The sequence below is a fragment of the Labrus mixtus genome, chromosome 4 (genome assembly GCF_963584025.1).
Source record: "Labrus mixtus chromosome 4, fLabMix1.1, whole genome shotgun sequence".
In the NCBI taxonomy this organism is placed as follows: Eukaryota; Metazoa; Chordata; class Actinopteri; order Labriformes; family Labridae; genus Labrus; species Labrus mixtus.
The window spans coordinates 12,281,426-12,305,336 of NC_083615.1; the positions used below are offsets into that span (position 1 = coordinate 12,281,426).

At 40.5% G+C, this 23,911-nt stretch overlaps 2 protein-coding genes across 2 annotated transcripts in view; both read right to left on the reverse strand.

Annotated features, from left to right (window-relative positions):
• Window positions 1-23,911, reverse strand: part of cat (catalase) — a 111,679-nt gene that overhangs the window by 40,022 nt on the left and 47,746 nt on the right. The window lies entirely within an intron of this gene.
• peak1 (pseudopodium-enriched atypical kinase 1) overlaps window positions 3,152-23,911 on the reverse strand; it is a 103,942-nt gene continuing 83,182 nt past the window's right edge. The window contains exons 5-7 of the mRNA XM_061035908.1: window positions 18,986-19,236; window positions 11,336-12,156; window positions 3,152-7,468 (exon numbers count right to left, since the gene is read on the reverse strand). Of these exons, the coding sequence (XP_060891891.1) occupies window positions 6,083-7,468; window positions 11,336-12,156; window positions 18,986-19,236 (2,458 nt within the window). The 3' untranslated portion in view covers window positions 3,152-6,082. The remainder of the gene's footprint in view (window positions 7,469-11,335; window positions 12,157-18,985; window positions 19,237-23,911) is intronic.

The following is a 23,911-nucleotide window of genomic DNA, read 5'->3' on the forward strand; positions in this document are numbered from 1 at the left end:
GTTGGAGTAAGAGTGCTAACTCAATGAAAGTCACTGTAGTTAAACAGGAAGTGCAGAAGTGGATTTCTGCCATTTGATTGCTGAATGTTAGCACTTGATGGCTGCTCAAGGATAAATCTCTTAATGTATGTTTACAAAGCTTTTCAGTTTGCTTAAAGTTTCTAATATCAAACTCCATGCTGACAATACTTAACATGCATGTATCAGGCCTGCAATATGACATCTGTGGAGTCTTTCACTCACTTAATGATAGTAAATTCAACAGGACACGCCAAGCTGGAAGTGAGTAAGAAACTACAGCTAATCATGACAACATGTTGGCTATAAATGAATGAATGATTTTATTGAAATGTCAGGTCATATACAACACCCATCCCACATAGACTTATTCTGACACATTAGCTGAGAGTCAATCAAATGTTCCAGCATGTCATTTAGCCAACAACACAACAGCACCATTGACATGAACCATTCCCCAAACACTCCAAGAGCCCCTCACCCCTACACTCCCCTGGTAAGTATGTTATGATGTGCCCTGACACCAAATGTGGCCTTCTCTCTGACTTCACTCTACCATATTATTGATTAAACAATGACTCACATTAAAGGTAATAAACCCACTGGAGCATCCCTCTGCATCCAGACTGATGAATGGGATTGTTATTGCCTGCATGGAGTACTTATACCAGACAGATTTCAAACCAATGCAGAGAGAATTCCAGCAGGTCCTGAAAGAGAGCCACAGCTAAACTGTAAATGCTCATTGTTAGAAGTTTTCATTGAGTAGAAAAAAACATATTTCATGATGTAAACACATATTCAAATCTGGTTTATTAAGCGATTAGATGAAGACTGCAGCATATGATGCGCTCTGGTAATTCTTTGATATGTTATGCTTTTATCTCTAATCCTGTCTATGGAGGATCTTTGTGACTTGTTTGGTGGCCATGTTCTTGTTTGCAGCGTTGGCATCATATGCTGGTTGAAGACCGACAACCAATCAGAACATGATGATCAGTTACAAACCGTCAGCAGTGCAGTCACATCAAACAAACCTCTGTTACCTTTAAGAGGGATAATGATAGAGAAAACATCAACTCCCTTTTGACGTAAAACAACTGGGTGCTGAATCCCAAAAAATGAAAGAAAAACAATTCCAAGGAAAAGGGCCTGTTACACGCTGAAGAAGAGCGTCTGCTCGAAACGCTCATGTGGCAATTAAAAATACTAATTTGGAGTGCTGTCCTAATTGTTTTTCACTTTTAAGAGGGAACCGTACTTGTGCTATGTGATGTAAACCGAACCCTGAAGGACTTATCACATGGAATAAAATGAAAAACAAACATCTGATGTAGTTTCATTTACAATATGACACGATATAATTTAATCTTTCTGCACTTTCAATTGCCAAAATGATGAGTAAAAACATTATGTAATATAAGAGAGTAATCTCAGTCTAGACGGGATCCTCTCACCAATTTTGCTTTAGCTGTATGACAGTTTCATCAGTGGCAAATCCTTGTAAGACCCTCTAAAGATCATTTTTTCCTTCTGTTCATCCTGCAAAATTCCCACAGCATACTTTCTCAGCTTTTATTCACACTGAAGAAAATCTGGCATAAACTGAAGTCAAAGCAAAGCCTATAAAAATCAGCTTAAGTGGCTTCACAGCAGGAGGATAATGCATACTAGGTTAACTTTTCCTTTTGAAATGTCTCCATCTGGTGGTGGCACTCCTGTATTGATGTTAGCTATCTGTGAATGACTCATACAGATGTTACAAAATTTAATTTTTTTCCCTGGTTAGTTCATGCAGTAACTTTCTCTTAAAGACAGAAGACAGAAACAAAGACATTTTTAATTACGAGTGGAGGAGTATTGTAGATAATTATTCAGGGAAATGTTTCATAAATAGTCATTTTCTTCACATGGATCACTCAGAAGAGGTTCATACCATTTACTTTAGGATGCTTGTGAATAGTGAGCTGGGAGAAGTTGACAGAAGGCACTTTAATTAATTCAGAGAGAGTCTTTAAATCCTTCAATCTAATATTGTGAAAAAAATCTCTGCGATTGATTCTTAAAGCAACATTAGACTTCAATCAATAACTTATAATAACTCTTCACTCTGAGAGAAGTGAAGGGATCTTTTTATCTCCACTACTATCAAACACCCTGAGATACATCAGCAAAGAAACATACTGTAGGACTTGCAGAACTTACAAAGAGAAAAAAGAACGATTGAAGATTGCAGACTTTAAAGTTTAAAACAGTCACAGGGATTTGGTTGATGTTCGAACCTCATGAAATGATGAATATGTTCCCAGTTTTAGCATGGTCACTGTAAATAATTTAAAGGTTCATTATCAGCCCGAGGCTTGAGTTTGGTTCAGTGACGCTGCATTGCGAGCTCAGTTTGAAAAGGAGTAGAAAAAAATGTTTGACTAAACTCACTGGTTTTAATTCAGTGAAAAAAACAGTTCAAAAACAACATCAGGTTGAAAGTGCTTTTGAGGATATCCATTTAGAATTGGATGCCTGAGCAATGTTTCCCAAAAAGTTGGCACAGGGTCATGTTAACAACTCTGCCGGAACACTTTTTCTTTTAACAACACTTTGTAATCATTGTTAAACTGAGGAGTCCACGTTTCTGTCATTTTGAAAGTGGAATGTTACCATTCTTCCTTAATGTAAGATTTCAGCCTTTTCAACAGCCTGGGTCTCCATGGTTTTATTTTACACTTGATGATGCTTTAAACATTTTCAAAGAGTGACAAATTGGGACTCCAGGAAGGTCAGTTTATCACCTGGACTCTTTACCTACTGAGTCAGGCCGCTGTGATACGTCCAGAATGTGCTTTTACATTGTCTTGTTAAAATGAATAAGGCTTTCCCTGAAATGTTAGCTTTCAATGTTTTATCACATTCTGTTTTTAGTCACATTTGTGTCCAAACTTTTTGGGACTTCTGGTTGTACATGAGGAGAGTGAAATACACGGTTTACTTTAGAGTAACAGTAGTTCCATCTTTTCACCGTTTTATCTAAGCTCCTCTGTTTTACAGTCTGTCCAGCATCGATTCATTCTTCTTTTTCTCTACTGGAGGGAAACAATCAAGCGTATCATAACAGCAATAAGACGATGGCAAGAAGTGTATTTATAAAAACATATATTTATTGTTCTGTTACCGTTGGTTAACTCCATCAACAATAAACGGCGGCAGGCCAGGAGACATACTGTACACATATTAATAGAGAGCCTCGGAGAGCTTCTGTTTTTCTGTTCAGTGGCAATAAACAATGCAACGAAGAAATCAGAGCAAAGAGAGAGAAAATAATAGACCATATTGGCTGTGGGCCGTACAGCTGATGAATGTTGGACATCAGTGGAGCGCTCAAAGTCATCCTTCTGCCTCTTCTCGAAGTGGTTCATCTCCTAAACAGATCACTTTACAAGAGGGGTAAAAATACTGTACATCATTCTGTATTTATTCTTTGTTAAGGTCAGTGATAACTACTCACACACCTTTGTCTTCTCGATTATGAGCAGGTAGAAGAAAGTTAAGCTTCAGAAATGAATAAATGACATTTAGACTCTAGTGACAGAAATAGAGGTGCTCCGTACGTGACAAAATAGTGTGTGTGGGTTAAAATAGATAAAGGTTATATATATTTATACTATATATACTATATAAAGGCTTAAATCTTTAGACACAAGGACAGCCACCAGTGCTGTCCACACACATTCCTCAGAACACAAAACCTGTAAAATGCAGCAACACACTCACACCTGCTTTATTTCGCTCAATGGACCATTCAGTTCTGGTTCTGTAGACCGGCAGGGACAGGATCCTGATCCCAAAAGAACTATATCCCGAGTGGCAAACTGAACTGCTCCAGTAATCAGATATGAAGAGAAGATGTGATACAGTATACAGAGCAAAAAAGGTCAACTTTAGGATTCTTTTTTTTTAGTGTCCATTTGAAGTAATCGCACACCTGAATGCAGGCTAGGAAACATTCTGCAAGTAAGTAAGTACAGCTAGAGTTGTTTGGATCAAAGTTAAAGATGTTTGTGTTTTAAAGATGTTTTAGCATCTCAATCACTAAGAAACCCTTGAGTTTGGCTGTGTTGTTTTTTGAGGGAAAACTGAAGCGTCTGAACTTGTTTTACTAGCATCGATCACAGACTTGAAGGCTGCTGAGCAATATCGCAGACCTCCTTTTACTGAAGAATCATATTTGTTGTGAGTCCAGCAGCAAGCTGTCCGATTGGCTAGATAATAACAACAAAGCGGACGGGAAACGAGGCAGGAGGAATGGAAACAAGTCTCAGTGGTTGAGTAATAAGTTTCTCTTCTGTGGAGATGTGAAACAAAGTGGTTCTATTGAAAGGGTGGTTGTGTTTCTGGAGCAGACGACGGCAGGTCCAAAAAAAACCCCAAAAAAACTGTTTTCAGTCCAGGCAAACTTTTACATTCCACACGCTGCAAATCAAAACAAATCCAGATCCTCTGATTCACAGGAACTTTTCTCAGTCTCTCCTGCATCATCATGTCCTCAGTCCTCCATCGAGGAGTTTCCACTAAATGTGCAAATGTCGTCCGTAACGCAGAACCGTTCCAAAACAACTTGACAAAAACAACACAATAAAAAAAACAAAAAAAAACTTTTTGCAGTCTCCGAAACATCCGTCTCCTTTCCACTGTAGTTCTTTAACTTTGTTTCCTAAGTTGCAGGTTTCAACTGAAATGCATCAGTTTATGTGCCAGAAAATGAATTGAAGAGAAGTGTAGGACAAGACTGCATGATGTCTGAAAAGTGTTCACACGCTGTTACCTCCAAAGAAAACAACAACAACAACAACAACAACAAAAGACATTAATTGCACGTACTCCGACAAGAAACCAAACCAAAGGCGGTGGCAGTTGTGTCCCATTTGAACTCCAAAGTCTCTAAAACCTGCTAAATGCTCCCAGGAGACTACAAAGATAAAGTTCTCATTCAGGAAGTGTAAGTTATGTTCAAACACACCTTTAGACTGGTTTTGGAGGGGTGTAGAGTAAACCTAGATACTGTAATCAAGTCTGACTGCATCTCATTACAAACTGAAATAAATATCTCTGTTTAATAATGTTGAAATATCTCTGAACTTTATAATTCAAATATATGACGGATCTTTGGCTTCACTGCTAAAAGTATTCCACTTTGCATCAGTCGAAATTAAACCTCACCTTGGTAAGAATTAATTCTGAGGAGGACACATCTATCAACCCCTTCAATTCAGACGGCCATCTTTGATCTTTTTCTGTTCTTTGAGGATTTCAAATATCTGTTGTTCCAAGAATGGAAAGTTTTTTAATATATGACGTTATAATTATTAATGCAGTTAATGTGAGCAAAACCTGCATTTCTTATGCTTCCTTAAGTTGTCTCTCCAGAAACAGAGATATTTGAGGGAATCTAACTGTGGTGTGTCATCAGAAGTCTGATGAAATGTTTGAAAGCTCAAATTTATTCTGTTTGACGCTACCTCAAATAAAACCAGGAGACAGCTGCCATACGAATTAAATATCATATAAGCGATCACATTTCTGTGGTCTTGAAGAACTTGGCAGCGATAAAGCGTAGAAATGTTGAAATTCCCTCATCAATCTGTTAAATCTAGTGGAGTGTAATAACCTATGAGAGATGTGATCAGCTAAAGAAAGTCAGGGGGAGGAGCCATTTTCTTTTCTAGAATATAATGTTAAAAACGGTCCAGGACTGGTTTTTAGAACAATGTCAGACAGCCACTTCCCCTGGCTTGACTCCTAAGTATCCTGCTGTTGTAAATGGTGCTAACACTTACCCTGAACATGAAGCCCCTTCTGTCTGATGGGAGCACTGTCTCTCACTCCATGCTTTGATTTGTCCATGAAGAAAACACAGATTTTAAACAACTCGCTGTTTAGCTTTAGCTGAGGATTGTAGCTGCTGCAACAACAAAGCTGACTATTACCTTAAATCACACATTAGCGTGAGCAGAGGGACCACATTGGGGAAGTTGGATCTGTTGCCATGGTAACAGCTGGTCAAAGGATCTCAGAGTGGCTGCGACTGAGTCAGGTGGATGTTGTGTGCTTGATGTGTTTGGTTCTGTGCTGTGTGTGCTGGCTGGCTCTGGTTCTGGGGCTTCGGATGAGGCTGGGGCTGCTGCAGGATGTGCACCACCCTGCTTAGGGTGTCTGTGGTGGCGAACGCCAGGTACTGGCAGCAAAGCCAGTCCTCCAGACTCACGCCGCAAGCCGAGTCCAGAGAGCGCTCTGCAAATTTGATCATCATCAGAGTCCGCTTCAGGTCCAGCCAGTTCTGGAGGGTGGCCTCTCGCTGGCTGGCAGTGGCCCCAGACATGGGGCCCGTGCTGCTGCAGCCCAGCGCCTGAAACAAGTCCTCCCGCGGGCCCCACAGCAGGCACTGCAGGCAGGCCCGGGCCTCGGACATGCGGATCCTTTCAGAGGGGTTGACAGTGAGAAGTAACCTTGCCAGCTGCTGCAAACCCTGTGAGTAGAGAGATCTGACCGGAAGTGGGGGCAGGTCCGCCCACGTGTACTCCCTCTCCTTTAGCTCCGGTGTCTCCTCGAAGGGGTTGGGCCTGTGCAGCATCTCGTAGATGAGAATTCCAGTCTGGAACTCGTCACACTTGCGGTACTGAGTCGCTGTGACAATTTCAGGTGCAAGACGTGACTGATCTCGCAGCGTACCAGGGTCGGCGGCCATGAGATTGCTCTTCTGCTTTGCTTGGGAGAAGTTGCTGATGATAAGGCGGGCGGGGCAGGTGGCGTTGGCAGCTGCAGCAGCAGCACTGGCAGACGTTGCACCAGAACTGTTGCTGCTGCTGTTGCTGTTGTTGTTCGGCTCGAGAACGTCTAGATTCCAGGGGATGCCAGGTTGGCAGTGGACCATTAGCAGATTTTCCAGGCGCAAGTCACAATGGGTAACATGATACGGTTTCATGTGCTCTAGGCCGGAGCACAGCTGCAGCAGCAGGAGACACACCTGACGCTCATACAGCTCAGGGTTATGAGTGTGTCTCTGGACGCCTTCTCGGACAAAATCAGCCACAGTTTGAAAGGGCACCTCACGTGTGATGACAACCACCCTGCTCTTCAAACGGCCGGCAGTATTCATGTGACTTTCTGTTTGTGTTTCATCTAATTTACCATTTGGAGCTTTGGAGTCTGCTGTCTTTGTTTCAGTCTTAATCTCTTTCTCCTTCAGCCCGCTCACATCTTCCTTCTCCTCTTCCTCGTCGTCGTCCTCCTCCTCTTCATCTTCTTCTTCCTCTTCCCAGGGCAGAAGGCGGGTGGGGACATCAGCCAGAAAATGTCCACAGTCTTGTTGGATGTTGAAGTTCACCGCCAGGCTCTGCCTCACTGCGAGGCTGTGGAAAAACTGCTGCTGGGTCTCCTTCACTTTGCTGCGACAGATCTGGAGAAAAACAGAGAGAAGAAAGAGAATGTTAACATCAATGTGAGATCTGATATTGAGCTAACAGACAGCTGAAGGCTAGTGATACTTAATGTTTTTGTTTTGGTTAAAAAAAAACATCAAAAGATCTTACAAAAAAGTATTGTGTGTATCATAAGTTGTATACATGGTATAGGGGCTCCATTGTTGCAAAGTAACTATTTCAAAGTGAAAAAGTGCACTCAGTAGAGTTCACATCTCTGTCATGTGTTTCTGGAGGCACTTTGGGTGGTGAACAGCAACGTCTACCTTCTTGTCCCCTCTTAAACAAAAAGTGAATCCTGCTCCAACGTCCCTCAAGGCTCCCTTACAGTCAATAGGGAAGGGAAGATAACGAGACACAGGATTTATTCATCTTATTTTATTGCTGTGCACGGATACACACACGTAGGCCTGTACACAAAAATCCCCTCTAAGCTGGCCGATACTGGAGATAAACAACTAACGAGCCACATTTCCCGAAGGCTGTCATGTGCCTTATGAATTAGGATACTGTGCTTTATCTGAGTGAGTCCCCTTAACACTGACCTTTTGCAAGAAATCATCACTGGAGCACCAAAAGTTTACCAAAGTAGTCGCCAAGAAGAGCACTTTTACTCAAGTTCTCCTTTCTCAAGTTTCTCCTTATCTTAAGTTGGGGTGATGGGTTTGTGACAGGGAAGTGAAACCAGAGGTGCTGATGGACAGTCTAAAGTTAGGGACACTTATCAGAACTTTGGATATGCACTTAAAAAAAGGGGGCCAAACAGTCTCTCCTGAGAACAGTCTTAATGTTGCACTTGATTGCTCAGATGAAAAATGACAGAAAGGTCATTATGTAACGATGAAAAACAGCTTTAAAGAGATGCTCAAACCCGCACAGCTAAAGCTAATCATGATGTGAAGTGCTTGTGAATGTCAAGTATCATCTGTTTAAGAGAGTTACAAGAAAGGTCAGACACAGCATCCCCGGATCCAACATCACAGAAGTACTTCTGATGGAGGATAATGGCCTATTAACAGATTGTTCTCATCTTTTCAAGGGATTTTTGGACAAAAATAAAATGTTACTTAACAACAGTTTTATCCTTTATAATGGTTGAAACTTTTAAATAATGAGAGCTGATGTAAGTGCCTTTGTTCATTTTGACATTTCTCAGCCAAGACCAAACTTCTGTTATTCCTTTAGGCGTTCCATTGTTTGATGTTTGGAGAGGGAAATAAATTTTAGTTTAAAACTGTATATAAACTCAAACCTGTTGACTACTGTGGGAGAGAGCCACATTGTGCTACATCTAAAATAAAATACACAGTTTAGGCAGAGAATCAATACAATATCTCTACAATCAAAGATTTTTTTTGAACTCTTAGGTGTCATTCTGTTTCTCGAAAATATTTTGCAGCTCAAGGCGTCAAAGATTTTAGACAACAGAGGAGGAGAGCAGGACTCTCTGCAGTCAGAGACAGCACTGAGTTTGTCTGCTAACCCACAGTGACAGCCTCTTCAGCACTCGCTGTTTCTACACTTTGATCACAGTTAGAGAAAGAGAAAAGAGGCCAACTAAAGGATGAAGTCGCACCGTGCAGACAAAACTTTCACTTAAATAAAAACAAAGGGGGGAAAAATCACATCATATTACTGTGATGTTTTTGGTTGAACAACACTTCATGTTTTTTCTTGTAGAAATGGTGGAAGTTTATGAGTTATACTTTATAGACCAGAAAATCTATTTACGAACTTCCTCTACTGTAAATCAACAATCAGGGATAAATACATCCCCCTCCGATATCCTTTCCCCCCTACTCTCTGTTATTACAAACATGCTTAAGCTAAATCACACACACAAACAGGATCCTATGGACAGGCTTTAATGGAGAGATCTCAGAGTGAGGGAGCTGCACACATAGAGGCACCCCAAGCATATTGGGGTTTGATGCCTTGCTCAGGGACACCTTGGCAGTGTTCAGGAAGTGAACTGGCACCTCTCCACACCTGGCTTTTGGATTTGACAACCCTCTCGTTCCATTATTTTTATTTACAGCTCCATGATTTACAGTTTATGTAGAGGTTATTAGATTGTGATGTGGCATTGAAGACATCTACATTCTGTTACTCCTCAGGAATGTGCATGTTCACTGAATGTTTGTTTAGACATGTTGGGTCTTAAACTTCAACTGCCTACTGCACTTCCTTATTTTAGGTGTCACTTTTACAAGCCACACTGTGTAAGCTACATTGCTGGTTGTGACACAAAGCTTCAGGTTAACAAGCAAATTTCAATGTTCCCTAGTTTCCCTAATGCTGATATCAAAGAGAGGCACTTAAAAGTGTTAAGGCACACCAGCTCTTTCATTTGAATTCCCCCTGAGAGTCAAGACTTCACACATACATGCTAAAGTTGGATTATGAATAATTAGCACTGCATTAAAAACATCACAGTATGAAAAATCTCATTTGCAGGAGCGTCAAATACACTTACGGGGTTAAGAGAAGCAGTAGAACAACTTTTAAGTGGGGGGTTGAGGAAAGTTTAATTGGGATGTTGGAGCCTGTGTGTGCTCTTCTGCTCCTGGTTGTCTTATTTATGTATGAAATGATAAAAAAACACAGACTTTCTCTTGAGCCCGTTGCGAATGTGAAGGCAAAGCTTTGAAGTGCTGACACTTTCATATCCTGTGAATAATGCAATCTTCATCCATATCTTCTTTGTGATTAACTTCAGAAGTGGTCCACAAAGCTCTGCCCCTAACCCCCAACTCTCTCCTCTCAGCCTTTACATACCAACTCTCTACCGCACACATACACAAGGGCAAGAAGCCTCACATAACGATGTATGAGAAGCAAAACAAAATACATGCACACACAGGTTTTATTGCACGAAGTCATGCCCTCAAGGCTCAAAGTTTAAGTGCTAATACTTCCGCGCACCTCTCTTCACCTCGGCTAAGAGAGCGGGAGGAGATTCCTCAACATGAACAAACAAAATACAATAATTTAAAGATCTTCTTCAAGGACAGCAGCTACTACACTCAGACAAATGTATCTAAAATTCCATCTCAAAACACACAAACACAAACTAATGAATTAAACTTGAAAGATGCTTTTTGTTCAGGCACACAGTACGACCTGTGCCCACATACAGCTGCTCCCTGTAGTCAGGCATAAAGTGAGCAGCTGAATGTGGGTGAAAAACTTTGACTGGATATGCAAGCCTTATACTGAAGATGGATGAACTTGGTAAATGTCCTATCATTATGGACTTTAATTACTTTCAGGGACCCTTTGGTAGAGGCCACAAGTTTTAAGCTTAAAAACTAGGTTGGCAATTCTAATTTGATAATTATCTTTTGTAGAATTCAGCAAATAACTCACAATCCAGGAACTGTCCATTGTGTCTGAACAGAAAATAAATAACAGCCCTGGCTCTGTAAATGGATTACAAACTAACCACAGATCTTCATCAATCATCTAAACTCTTGAGTAACAATGTCATATTGCTAATAATGGCTTATCCTATTGAGGCTTACTTTCACTTGGGAAACACAAACTGTGGAGTCTACCTTTTTGCTTTTGTTGAGTAAGAATTAAGAGTCCCTTCCTTCACCATCAATGAAAATTTGTAAATTACAGTAGGTTTAGAACTTCTTCCACAATCGATCTTAGGGTAACGGGGGATTCACATGCACAGGTAGGAAGGCAGATGGGTGGATGAACCACCCAATCATCTCATTAGTCTGGATAAAATGAATGGACGGAAATCATTACAGGCCTGTGGCGAGAACTGCATGTTCAAATGTTGGAATTTGTTAGAACAAAGTGAACTATAAACAAACCAACACATCTCTCACCTTGATGGCGTAGTTTACCAGTGGGTCCTTGGCGTAGGAGGCAGTGTAGTAAACAGCATCACCCGCCTCACAGCAGGGTTTCCCAGTGGTCAGCCTGAAGTGGGACCAGCTGTCAGTGCCGAATCTTAAGTGATCCTTCTGACCTGCCATGAAACGGTCTTCGCACTTTGTTGCGAGCTTCCGCAGTGTGTCAGTGTGAAGTCCCCGGATCCTTCCCACCACCTCATCCCAGCTGTCTAACCCCCTGTACAGAGCAGGTCTCTGGGCTTTGGAGCCTCCTCCTCCTCCTGCAGCAGCAGCAGCTCCTCGACCTGTTGTTCGACCCCGTCCAGCCAAAGACTCTGTGCTTGGAAAGACCCTCCTCTCTCTGCCAGTGGTGGCACTGGATGCAGGTTGTGAAACCAGAGAGGACAGGCTGTTAGTTGGGCGGCCCTTGCTGGCAGCTGTGGTGGCTGATGGTCTCTCTAGGGAGTCCCCACTCTCGTGGTCGTGGGCTCGGTGAGCCTCTGAGCTCAGAGAGGAACTCTGACTAGCCGTCTCCCAGGTGGAGTCCAAGTCGTACAGAGGGTTAGCCACACTCAGGTTGGTGCCCCCAGGTTTAGCCTCAGCCCTAGGTCGCATGGCCCCCGGGACTGGTTCTCTACCCACCAGGCTAGGTTCAGTATTGGAGCGAGGCACATTTTTTTTAGGCAGTGGTGGTGGTGTTGCTTTAGGGGGAGGCTGCTCAGTGAGGCCTTCAAGGTCGATGGAGGCCAGTGTGTCATTGGATGCTTTGATGTTCCGCGGCTGTTTGAGTGGGATCATGTTGGCTCTTGATTGACCTGGAGAAAGAAAGACAACACAGCATCGATTAGAATCATTCAAATTTGAAGTGCTTTTCCCACTTAAACATATTGTGTTCTGAAGAACAGATTGATACACACATGAAAGTTAGAAAGCTACCAAGATTTCTAAATTTTTCAAAAGGATCTCCAATAATTATCCTAGTTTCACCATGTTTCTGGGCGTGGAGCTTATTAGAAGAATGCAGAGGCTTTTTAGGTCAGGTAGAATTAGTTATAGCTGAACCAGTTCACTTGCCCGCTTCCATCGCTGCAACAGTCAATGTTTTGTTGTTGCCTGGCAAACCAAGGGGTGTGCGAAACGGCTGTGCATACTTCTCTGGTCAAGACAAAAACCAACCATTCAGGACTGGAGTCAATACTTAGAAGGAAGACATACTGGCTGATGCATTGTTGTCAGAGGAGCCAGCACTCCAACATAGCATGTTTCCTTAATGTCTGATAACACAGAAAGGTCATTTTATGATTTAATTTACTAGATATATAACATAGTTTTGCTTTAAGCAGGGAATGTGAATACATACTGTAGTCTTTTACCCCTGGCAGCATGTAATAATAATAATAATAATAATAATAACTTTATTTATATAGCACCTCTTAAAAACACAGGTTTACAATGTGCTTTGACAAACAGGAACAAAGCAAACTAAACTAAACACAGAAGAACATTAACAACAGCAAGAACATAACAAATGCAAAATACTAAAAATAATTAAATACAATTCAACAGAAAAGAACCCAAAGTGCACGATACCCAACAGACATATATAACCCGACCATCACAAGAACCATGATAAGAACCCAGGCAACACAAGAACCCAACAACACGAGCTGAGACCAAGAGGACCAAAGATTTAAAAATATGTAAGAAACTAAAACAGCTTAAAAAAAATAAAAAGATAACAGCAATAAGAAGGTAAGAGCAGTAAAAGAAATAGAAACAAGTGGTTATAGGATCACAAAAAAAACAAAAACTATAATATTAATAAAAATAAAAAGTAAATATAAATATGGAACATAAAGAGACAAAGTAAGTAAGATAAGAAATTACCAAGTGAAAACACAAGAGGAGATTAAGATATGAGCATAAATACGAGATAAGAGCATAAATAAAAGAACAGTAAGAAGTAAAAGAAGATAAAAATAGTAAAACCAGTAAGAAAAGACATTAAGAAGACAACATCACATAAAAGCAAGTCTGTAAAAGTATGTTTTAAGAAGGGATTTAAAAGAACTGAGGGAATCTGCAAGTCTTACCTCCTCAGGGAGGTCGTTGTGATTAATTTATGAACAGAAGATGAAACAAAGCACACACCTGAAGTTGGTGAGTTCACTGAGAACTAGCCACTTGTTGCTGCAAAGAGGACTGTTTTGCATTTTATATTTGATGTGGAAGGAAAAAGCATTGCAAAAAAGATCAAGAACAGAGAAATTAAGTGAAATTGAGTGCTTAAAAGGTACTTCATTTAATTAAAGCTTTTATTAAAGCTTTCAAGACTGATTATAATAGTCAGATAAAAGGGATTTGTAAAAGAAAGCACTAAATTAAATACAGTTATCTGAGGAAATAAAAGACGAATCAGAAGATGTAGGCGCATAAATCATAAATCTTTCCACCAATCTTTCATCAACAGCATCATTAAGGCTTCTTGAGTCTCCCACATGTCATTTCCAGCCGCCCACTGGCTCGCTCCATCTCATAAAGTCGAGAGGCCGGCACGAGGTTGAGTGCTGCAGCACGTGCAGGAGCTGGTGGCCCTGAGGAGAATTCAATCCAGAAAGCAGGACAGCTGGGCACAAGTTTTCCCCTTAACCATCCAGCTGCCTGGCTCAATCTGCAACCCTCTTCTGCAGCGAGGCTTTAAGAGGCAGCATGGAGAGCACTTTTATCAGCGGCTCCAAGTGACCTTATTTTCCTGGGATGGCGGTGGGAGGGAATTGAATGACAGAGGGGTTGATTGGACTCCCTGGATGTTCTCTGGAGTTGAGGACCACAGAGGCAGACGGGACACAAACACGTGTCTGATAACATGAAAGGAGCAAAGGTGTCTTGTAGCTCACACAGTGGGAATGAAACAGTCTTTGAAATGTATTTAAGTGGGTGAACAAGGTCAAAGACATCCCCTACCACACAGCTTTTAACTCATTAGGGAACACCCCAATTTCTTTGAGGATACCAATGAGAGGATCCTGAGTGTTAAAAGATGCCCTTTTGCCTTCTTTCTCCAATTCCTCCCAGTGGTAAATCCATCTGCTTAACCAAACCGTTTCTCTTTGCACAGTTCAAATGCTTCTTCTTAAAAATTCTAGTTACACATTAAGAGTAACCCCTCATGTGTGTGTCACGCTGCCGTCGTCTTAGGAAAGCAAAAGCAGCCTTAAGAAAGAGCAGTCTGGATAAAGTAAATGAGTCTCGATAATCCTCCCTGGAACGGCTGTATTTAATGTGTTCCTCCTCCAATCTGCAGTAATCCATCCAGGAAAACAAGCGTCTCGCTCGTCCAGTCGCAGGGAGCTTCTGTTGCAGCAATGTGGCTGTGACTTAACTTGATTACATAACACCGAATCAGTCTGATTTTCATTTCAAATTCTACACCATTGTTTAAAGTATTTGTGATTAAAATTGCCCCCGTGGGGGATTCTCTGAATAAAAAGTATTCCAACAAATAATTTAAATTAAACATTTGAAAAATACACAAATCTGTGTTTTATAAACCTATGAAATATTTAATCTGAGGACTGCGTAAAATACAGGGAGACGCTGGAAAAGTTTACATCTTCCATCTTCTTTTGACAGATTAAAAAAAAAGTTGCAGATAACTATTATCCAAAAAAAAGTGTAAAATTCTCAGTTTTTCAAGATTATATCTTTTCATTTGTGTGCGATTTAATTAACAGGCACAAATCTCTCTCATCTCCTTTTTTTTAAGATCTATTTTTGGGCTTTTCTTTAATGTAGAGATAGGACAGTGGATAGAGTTGGAAATCAGGGAGTGAGAGAGATGGGGAATGACATGACCGGAAAGGAGCCACAGGTCGGAATCAATCCCGGGTCACCCGCTTGGAGGACTATAGACTATAGCCACTATGCTACCGACGCCCCCTCTAATCTCCTTTAAACCAAAAAACCTCATGTTTCTTATACAACTACTTGTTTTCTGCTATTTCTTTCCTTAATCCAAATCCGAGTATCAACACATGAACACTGTCACATTACACAACACACGAGAAGAGTCGGTGTCTTCTCTTAGATGGAAGATTATTCCAACTCGTTCAAATTCAATTAAAAAGTGACAGAAATAAAATGTATTATTTGATACCCTCGATATGTATTAAATAAAACAACATCAAGGCTATCTTTCACAACTTCATAGTGTAGTGTATCACAGAATTTGTTTGAAAGAAGATGAAGAAACTTGTTGCCAAAGATGAGTGATTACAGTTCAGTCCTCGTGCTGCACCCAAACTAACTGTAAAAAGAGGAGGCGATGGAGGAGGTGGGTAGAATAAAGAGAAACAGAGGAGAGGAATGAAGCGAGAGCAGAGGTGTGGGTGGGAAAAAGTGAGGGAATAAACAAAGAAAGAGAAAAATACTAAGAGGTGAGAAGGTGAGCAGTAGAGGTAAACAAGGGACAATGTGATGAAAGAGACAAATATTGAGAGATGTGAGGAAAAATAAGGAAAAAAGAGCCTACCTCAATTCCACTAATGCCTCAAAGTTTTCAGGTAAACGCAGTGCAGCAGCTGTGCAGGGAGGCAGAGAGAAATGCTTTGCTGTGCTTCCATCTCTGAGAGTCTGCACGGAGCCGCTGGTGCCAACAGGCAGGCTCAACGCTCCACCAACACTGGAGATTTCTCAGTGAGTGAGGCAGGGAGTGTTCTGCCTCCTACTGCATGCTGATGCTCTGATTAACACACAAGTGTGTGTGTGTGTGTGTTAACTGTATATACAGCCAGTGAGAGAGAGAGAGAGAGAGAGAGAGAGAGAGAGAGAGAGAGAGAGAGAGAGAAACACTTATGCTTGCTAAGTGAACATGATTCTCATTTATAATGTGAGAACAGGGAGTAATACTGGAGCTGAAAGTGGACAGCAGAGAGAGCCGAGGCAAAGCTGTTCTATTTGTGTAACTCCAACATGTAGAGTAGACAAGATACAGAGAAGACAATAAGTAGACAACACACTCAGCGGCTGTGATATTAAACTTTAAGACCAAAACATTCCCCCAAAGAAACATGACGTAGACACCAATATACTCTCCCGCCTTACATCATTATTAGTATGCAACAAAAAAAATGCAGGAAGCTCCTCATGCGTAATTAAGGGAGCTTTAACCCATTCAAAATGTATCCAACTACAGAGTCAGTGAGCATCCTCAGCTTCAAAATCAACTATACACAGGATATAGTAAGCCAATAAACCTGAAAACAACCTTGTTAGTTTAAGAATGACTTCCAAACCTAAAACAATGCTGCCTCTGATGAATCCTTAACCCACCTACACACCTGTTATAATGTGTTAACACACTGCTGCATCTGCTCCACAAACCCACAATGTCAACCTTTCCACTGTACCAGAGTGAGATTCACCCCCCCCCCACACACACACACACACACACACACACAGGGCTTCATGTTTTAAGTGGCCAGCTATGTTTGACAGATGTGCTTGCCTCTCACTTTCTGCTCTCGCTGATGTGCTCATCCTTCCATCATCACCAAACATGTAAACCTGAGCTGCTGAAAAACTCTAATTTTGAAATGTCTACTGCCAACAGAGGAGCATTATAACTCTAGAAGAGTGAGGTTGCAGTCTGTAGTGGTGTTATTAACCAGAGAGAGGGTATTTAGGCCTGTTTGTTATTCATTAGATACTCTCTCTGCTGGGAAAACCTCTTCAGGAATTAAAGCTCCTGTGAAGGAATTCTTCAATTTGAAATACTGGTACATAAGACATTATATCCGTTATAAATACATCATTCTCCACCTTCTAATGATTTAAAGTCAGCAGGAAATAGATAACAAAAACAAGAATGTACAATCACAACACAAATGTGCATGATTCTACTTTCTAAATAGCTTCTCTTTTTTTCTGATTTTCTGACTCCTCCAGGTATTTATGCTGGAAAAACAGATTTTGTTCTAATAAGAAGCTGTTTTTATTTATGATAAAAGATTAGAATTGTGCAGAGGAGTCGTGTGAGAGAATGGGTCAAGGCTTGAAATATTTATTAATAGGTTCCAAAGATCTTCATGCCTTTTTGCAAACCTGACTTGCACAAAGCAGTGTCAGAACATTTGGACCATTTAGAGACCAGAGACAAAGGGTCATAATTAGTGTCAGATACATGAAGAAGATAAAAGCTTTTATGATCATTTATAGCAACACTGCGGTCAGTTGTGTGGTACATGTTCTTGTAATTTGTCCATTAGCGTGGCTCTGCTCCTCTCAACATCTCAAATATGGTTTTCCAAATGCAGCAAAGGTAATGAGACAGAACAATACAAACAGAATTTAGAAGAAGGTTCCTCTGTTGATTAATGTAAGCGAGTGACCACTATATTATTCTGAAATCCAATGAATCTTCCAGAGCAAATGGTCCTGATGAGAAATGGTCACAGCCCAACAGCGACAGAAGTAGCTCTACATATAAGAGAACAAACCACCTCAAGGCAAAGGGTTCTACCTCTTGCTGAAATAACATGTTATTAAGTTATTTTAGATTCCAAGTTGTGGGCTGTGGGGGACAGGATGTGTTGAGAATAAAGGTCTGGCTGTTTTTAGCAGAGAATAAATTATACCTTGTTGTCACATGTGAAGGTGTTCTGATGTTAGGGAAAAGTGAAATCTAAAAATTGTCAGACTGGAAATGTTCATCTATGACATTCAGTACTGTATTCTTTTTACAGGCAGATGATACTTCAATAAACTCAATTTAAATTCCGTAAAATTCAGAATATTAGTTGCACAGGTATTTAAGATGCAGTCTGTTTTTGGGTGGTTTCCCAGCGGGGCGATTCTATTGTTCAGCAAAGTAAACAACATGCACATTCTGTGCAGCTGTGTGGCTCTTTTAGTACCACCTGTTTTCACTTTGTGGAGTTTGCACTCCTACTAGCTACAGTATGGTAGTTGAGATCTTATCCTACAGTGAAAGTTGTGAAAATTAGACCCACAGAATGCATGATTATGAACTTGTGAGGGGGAAAAGATGTTAAAAAGTAGCGCGGCCAGCTAGGTCTGTGCCGTTATGTATCCCAGCACAGTGTGCAATCAGTTTGCAATACACAATGAAAGGGGAGGAATTTTCAATTGGACCAGGTTGCGTTAAGCAGGTGATGGTGGCGGCTGCACTCATGATAATGACGGCATGTTTGCATTTCATTCTGGTATATTGGTCACACTGGTGAATAAGACCCAGTGCACTATTTAGAGGGAAAACCTTTCATTCACCGGATTTTACTCTAATAGATTCAATGAAATGGATGCAAAAAATACAATTTGCAGCCCGACATGGTGGAGTTGTTAGCCATGTAGAGCTATTTTTATACATTTTTATTTAGCCATCTGATTTCACACCGCTATTTCTAATTGCGTGATATGAAAATCTCTAAAGACCAGTTCATGTTTAAGGTAGTGGAGGTCATAGTGTACTATATTGTAGGAGACTTTTTGGTAACTGTACTTTGATACACAGCACAGTAAAGTAATTTTTAAGGTACATTTTTGAAGCCATATTCAAGCAGCCTTGAGCACAAAAACACACCAAAGGAAAACAAAGAAACGCTCTTGCGCGTGTCTCTTTCTTACCCAGGTTGCTGTACGTGGCACTGCATTGGCTGGAGGCGGTAGAGTGGGAGTGATGGGAGTTATTCCCATCCTCTTCCTCTGGCTCTCCGAGGCTTGCGGTGCCTTCGCTGGCTGAGGCCGGTGTCGTACCCTGGTTCGCATGGCCCTCCTCGCCCTCCCCAAGCACCAGACCCAGATTCACTTTGGCAGGAAGGGAGGCGGCACCGGGCAGCTCTCGATCTCTGGCATGGCTAGCACTGACTGGTACCTGGCTGCAGATGAGAGAGAGAGAGAGAGAGAGAGAGAAAGAGAGAGAGGAGTGCCTTAATTAGTAATGAAAATGTCGAGGGATTTCTCCATTAACAGTCTGTTTAAATTGCTCGTCTCTTTTCTGCCTTTGGTTAAAAACTCTGAAAATATATATCCACTTTTTTCAGTTGGCTCTTAAATCTGTTGATGCCAAGGCCGAATTCTGCAAAATAAGTCACAACAGAGCAGTAAACTAATGGTGAGGTCTATTGCAAAGACAGATAAACGAGTTGCTATTGAACAGAGCTTCAATTGGTGGTTGTTCATTTTGTGGATGACAGGTAGATTTTATCACAGGATGTCAATAACATAGAGAAACGTATCCTTTCTGGTAAGTTTTGTCAATAATTCAATTCAGTCTGAATCTCTCCATCAGCTCACCTTTATTCCCTCCCTCATAAGGATTAATTAGAGCATTATGGGGATTGGCATTATGAACACTGATGCCAGTCCTCTTAGTGTTTTATTGAGTTTTATGTCTGTGTTGAAACACTGCTGCTCAAAATGACTAAGAGTTGATGAATGTACAATGCTCTATATTACGACTGGATGTCATAAACTTCATTAGGAAATGACAGTGGCCTGAAATGAGTTGTGGGCACTAGAAATCTGGGTCATATCTAACAGTTACTCAGAGTGTGTTAACACTGCAGACTTGAGATTGCACAGTGACTCCAATCACAGTGTGAAAGCCCCGGGGAAGCTATGAACAGACTTGTCAAACACTGTGGCTCATTGCTGCCAGAGATGTGGTGAGTTGTGGCGGCAATCTGCCACATACTGTATGTGTCTCACTAAGGAAGTGACATGATCACAACTGGCCATGAGGTCTTGAACTCATCGTACTTTTATTGCAATGTAGAGCAGAAATAAATATGTTCTGACATGTCTGTTGAAAACCAGTCTGTATTTAGAGTTACCGTGTGAAGATTTTCACCACTTGAGCTGCATGTAGGGCCAGTGATGTGCCAGCAAAGGCTCAAGGGAAGAGGATTGCTTACAAGTAATTACAGAGGTTCACAATGCAGCTTTTAAAATGCTTTAAAAGACTATTTGCAAATGTTATTTCAGTAAGGAAATCTAGTTAACATTTTTTCAAAGGCTTTTAAATTATTAATAACTATTAATAAATAGTGTTTACAATTCTGCCATTTTGCCTTTAAATATTCTTATCTATTTATCTTTCCAGTCCATGAAAATGAACTCTAAGTAAAATAAAAGAGGCCATAAAAAGTTCACAGAGATGGTTTTATATAGCCGCAGGTGTTGTTGTGGGTGGGGCAGGTTGACAGTGATGTTTGTATTATACTGAATTTAATACTGATGAGTCACTTCCTTTGACAGTAATTCTGATTACACATGTTGCTAATATCACTAACGTATGTGATCACTGGTAAAAGTCCCTGTTGTGAAACAGCTCATTGAGATCTGTGTCCATCTGCTGCATGTCTATACCTCTTTCATTCGAGTTCAACAGTATAATAAGCAGAAATCCATGAAGCACTAACAAGATGGAAAGTTTCTTGCTGCCATTCACAAAGTCAGAATGAATACACCATTGAGAGGTATATGTCTAGATAAAAAATATGAGGTGTTGAAATGGTGATGCAGAAAGAATATTAACAACATTTCATAATAAAAATCTATATTTGAATCCAAAAGAAGACTACAAGATTTTAAAATGAAAAATATAAATCCAAACTTTGTACATAGCAAAGGTACCTCTGGAATATTTATCTGAAATGGTTTCTACTTCCAGTGTAAGATCATCGAACTATAAATCAAGACTTGAAAGAAAAATAGTTCTCAAAGAAAACAGAGCAGCTCATGTCTGTCTCTGCCCTGGGGCAGCGTGTCTGAGCCGAGCATCAGATCTGACATGTTTATGATCCGTCTTTGTAGAGCAGAGACCCTCTTTAAACGTGTCTCTTTAAAAGAGAGCTCATCGATAGCCTTGGAGTCGCCTCAGTGCATTACTTTAGCACTTGGAGTTGACAGTTGATTAAAACAAGACCCATTGTTGTTGCAAGTCAATTACAGAACAAAGAGGAAGTACATTGTGAAATCTAAAGGCATAAAGACACACTAATAAAGCACATATAACAATGTTTAAGAATGAAATGCTGACAAAAGAAATAATACTGACATTCTGACTAGTGCATTTTCACCATGTTTTCTCCTCTATTTTGGAAACACCATACTTCATCTGACACAACATTAACACTAACACTCAAACAGAAAACCACAATATCAATAAGTTAACTGTTATCTAAAACTGCCTAAAATGGCACCAAATCAAAAAGTAGATTATCTCCAGCACTTAATCCCGTATGAACAAAACATCAGTGTACATTCACTCCTACGGCCCTTGACACAATAAATACCTTTATGGCTGCCACATGTTTCAATGTCAGGACCTGACTTGTTCTAACAGCATGAAGCTGCTCAATTGCATTTCACTGTTTCTCAAAAATCTCTGCTGTATGCAATGAACAAGCTGTGAACCAAAAACCAATCACTACACCTAAACAAACATCTCCTCCATTCTTCATCAGTAAGACTTTAAATGGCCTGGAGGTCACAGGTATATACTGAAGTAAATGGCAGAAAATGATTTCAGTTCTTACCCACTGTTATTGCTCACACAGCTTCCCATCTGGAAAGCTTGAACACAAAGTAAAGGTGAATTCACATTCTAGGTAGAGCAGGAAATCCAGGCTGAACAGTGGTGGAGAATCAAAGTCTTTTGCTGCGTAAATTCTTTCCCCGTCTACCTCACTCTTTTGAGTGTTCTTACCTGTCTAAGGTTAATGTGTGTTTGTCAGGCGCTGGAGAGCACGCCCACTGTTAGCCAATAAAACTGCTTCCAGTTTTAAAGAAAAGCCTGCAGGGTTAACCCCTCACCTGCCGATCAAAACAAAAGGTAGGTAGAATGACCTGAGTGGCAGGTTACTTTACGTGTAACCACTGACCCACAAGTCTGTTTACCCAAGGACGATTTAGGTTTCTAAGAAGCCTTTGTAACATGAAAGTAACCTCACTTACTGCAAAAGACAATTGAAGAAAATGTGTTATGCGTCATACAAAAACTCCCATCTGCCAGCAATAGAAAAAATATATAAAATATATATATATTTTTTTAAATAACTTTTATCTCCATAACTCTGGACACATCGGACATGAGGCTGCAGGAGCTGGGGATCTAACCTGCGACCTTGTGGTTTAAGACACTATCACTGATCTACAGTGTTCACGGCTGTTGTAATGACAATAACAATCAGACTAGTTAATTTAGTAAATAAGGCTTCCTAGCTGTTACACATTTATTATTATAGTACTGTCTGTCAGGCATTCATGCACACACCAACAGCACACATTCCAATACGAGATAGGAGATAAGCAGGACATAGACAGTGGAGTAACACTGTGAACTACTGCCAATTCATTGAGGGACTTAACTAGTTACTTATTGACAATCTCACAGGTGTCGACAGCAGGGCCACAAAAGGATGTTTGTGAGAGACGGGTGGAAGGACAATAAGGCAGGGAAGACCAAAGATCAAATGCTTGAAGTGTCTAATTGTGACCTATGAAACATGGTCAGTGGAAAGTAGGATTCCTCATAGGCTGATTTGTTATTTACTATAGTTTCCTTAAACTACTGACACTATTTTAGTAACAGCTTAAACAATGAATAAGGTTATCTTTTTTAATATGAAACTTCCACAAGTGTTTACATTTTAAAATGGATATGTTCCTGATTCATTGCTCGATGGAGAAACATTTAGTAAGAGGAATATTGCCTCAGCCCATTCTGATTGCTGAAATCAGCTCTGAATAGTAAACTTATGGTAAAGCTATATTGTGATTTGAATCAACCTAATCAGTTTAGATTAGAGGATGTAGATAAAACCCTACTTTGTTAATATGAGTAATCCATTATCTGGGTGAATAAGGTGAGGACACCAACTTCCTCTCTGTCTATAGACCTGTAAGTATCAGAAAAAGTTTGAGTAGCAAACCATAATATCAACAGTAGACCATTATATACTCAATTTAAGCAAAAACATCCTGAATTTATAAAAAACCAGAGCCTAGTTGATTACTTTACCAAGTTAGCTAGTTACCAAGAGAACGGAGAGCAGGAACGTCTGAAAGAAAGAAAAGATAACTAGAGCTGAAACTTGAGGAGGTGAAAATAAGCAGGGAAACTAGAAAAGAGACAGAATGGGGCCAAGCTCTTGACAGGATGAAGGAGAAAAATACTCAAGAAATCTTAGTGCTTCAGGCTCGAATGGTGGAAAATGTGGAAGGAAGGAGTTGAAGAGGAGAAAAAAGTTACCTGACAAAGTGGATGTGATTGTGTAAAGCCAAGCGCTTTCAAACCAATCCAGATGATATAAATGGTGGGAGGGATACAACAAGATGAGAAAGGACAGGGTAAGATGGAAGTCTAATAGATCAGGTGTGAAAAATAAATAAATAAATAAAAAAGGTGCACTAAAGGTCAACTGTATGGGAGATGAGATGCTAAGCAAACAGATTTTAGGAGCTATGGCTAATAGTTATTTGAGTGGCTTACTAAAGGAACAGGAATGTTTTCAGCTTATATATTTATCTAGCTAGGTAAAGATTTGT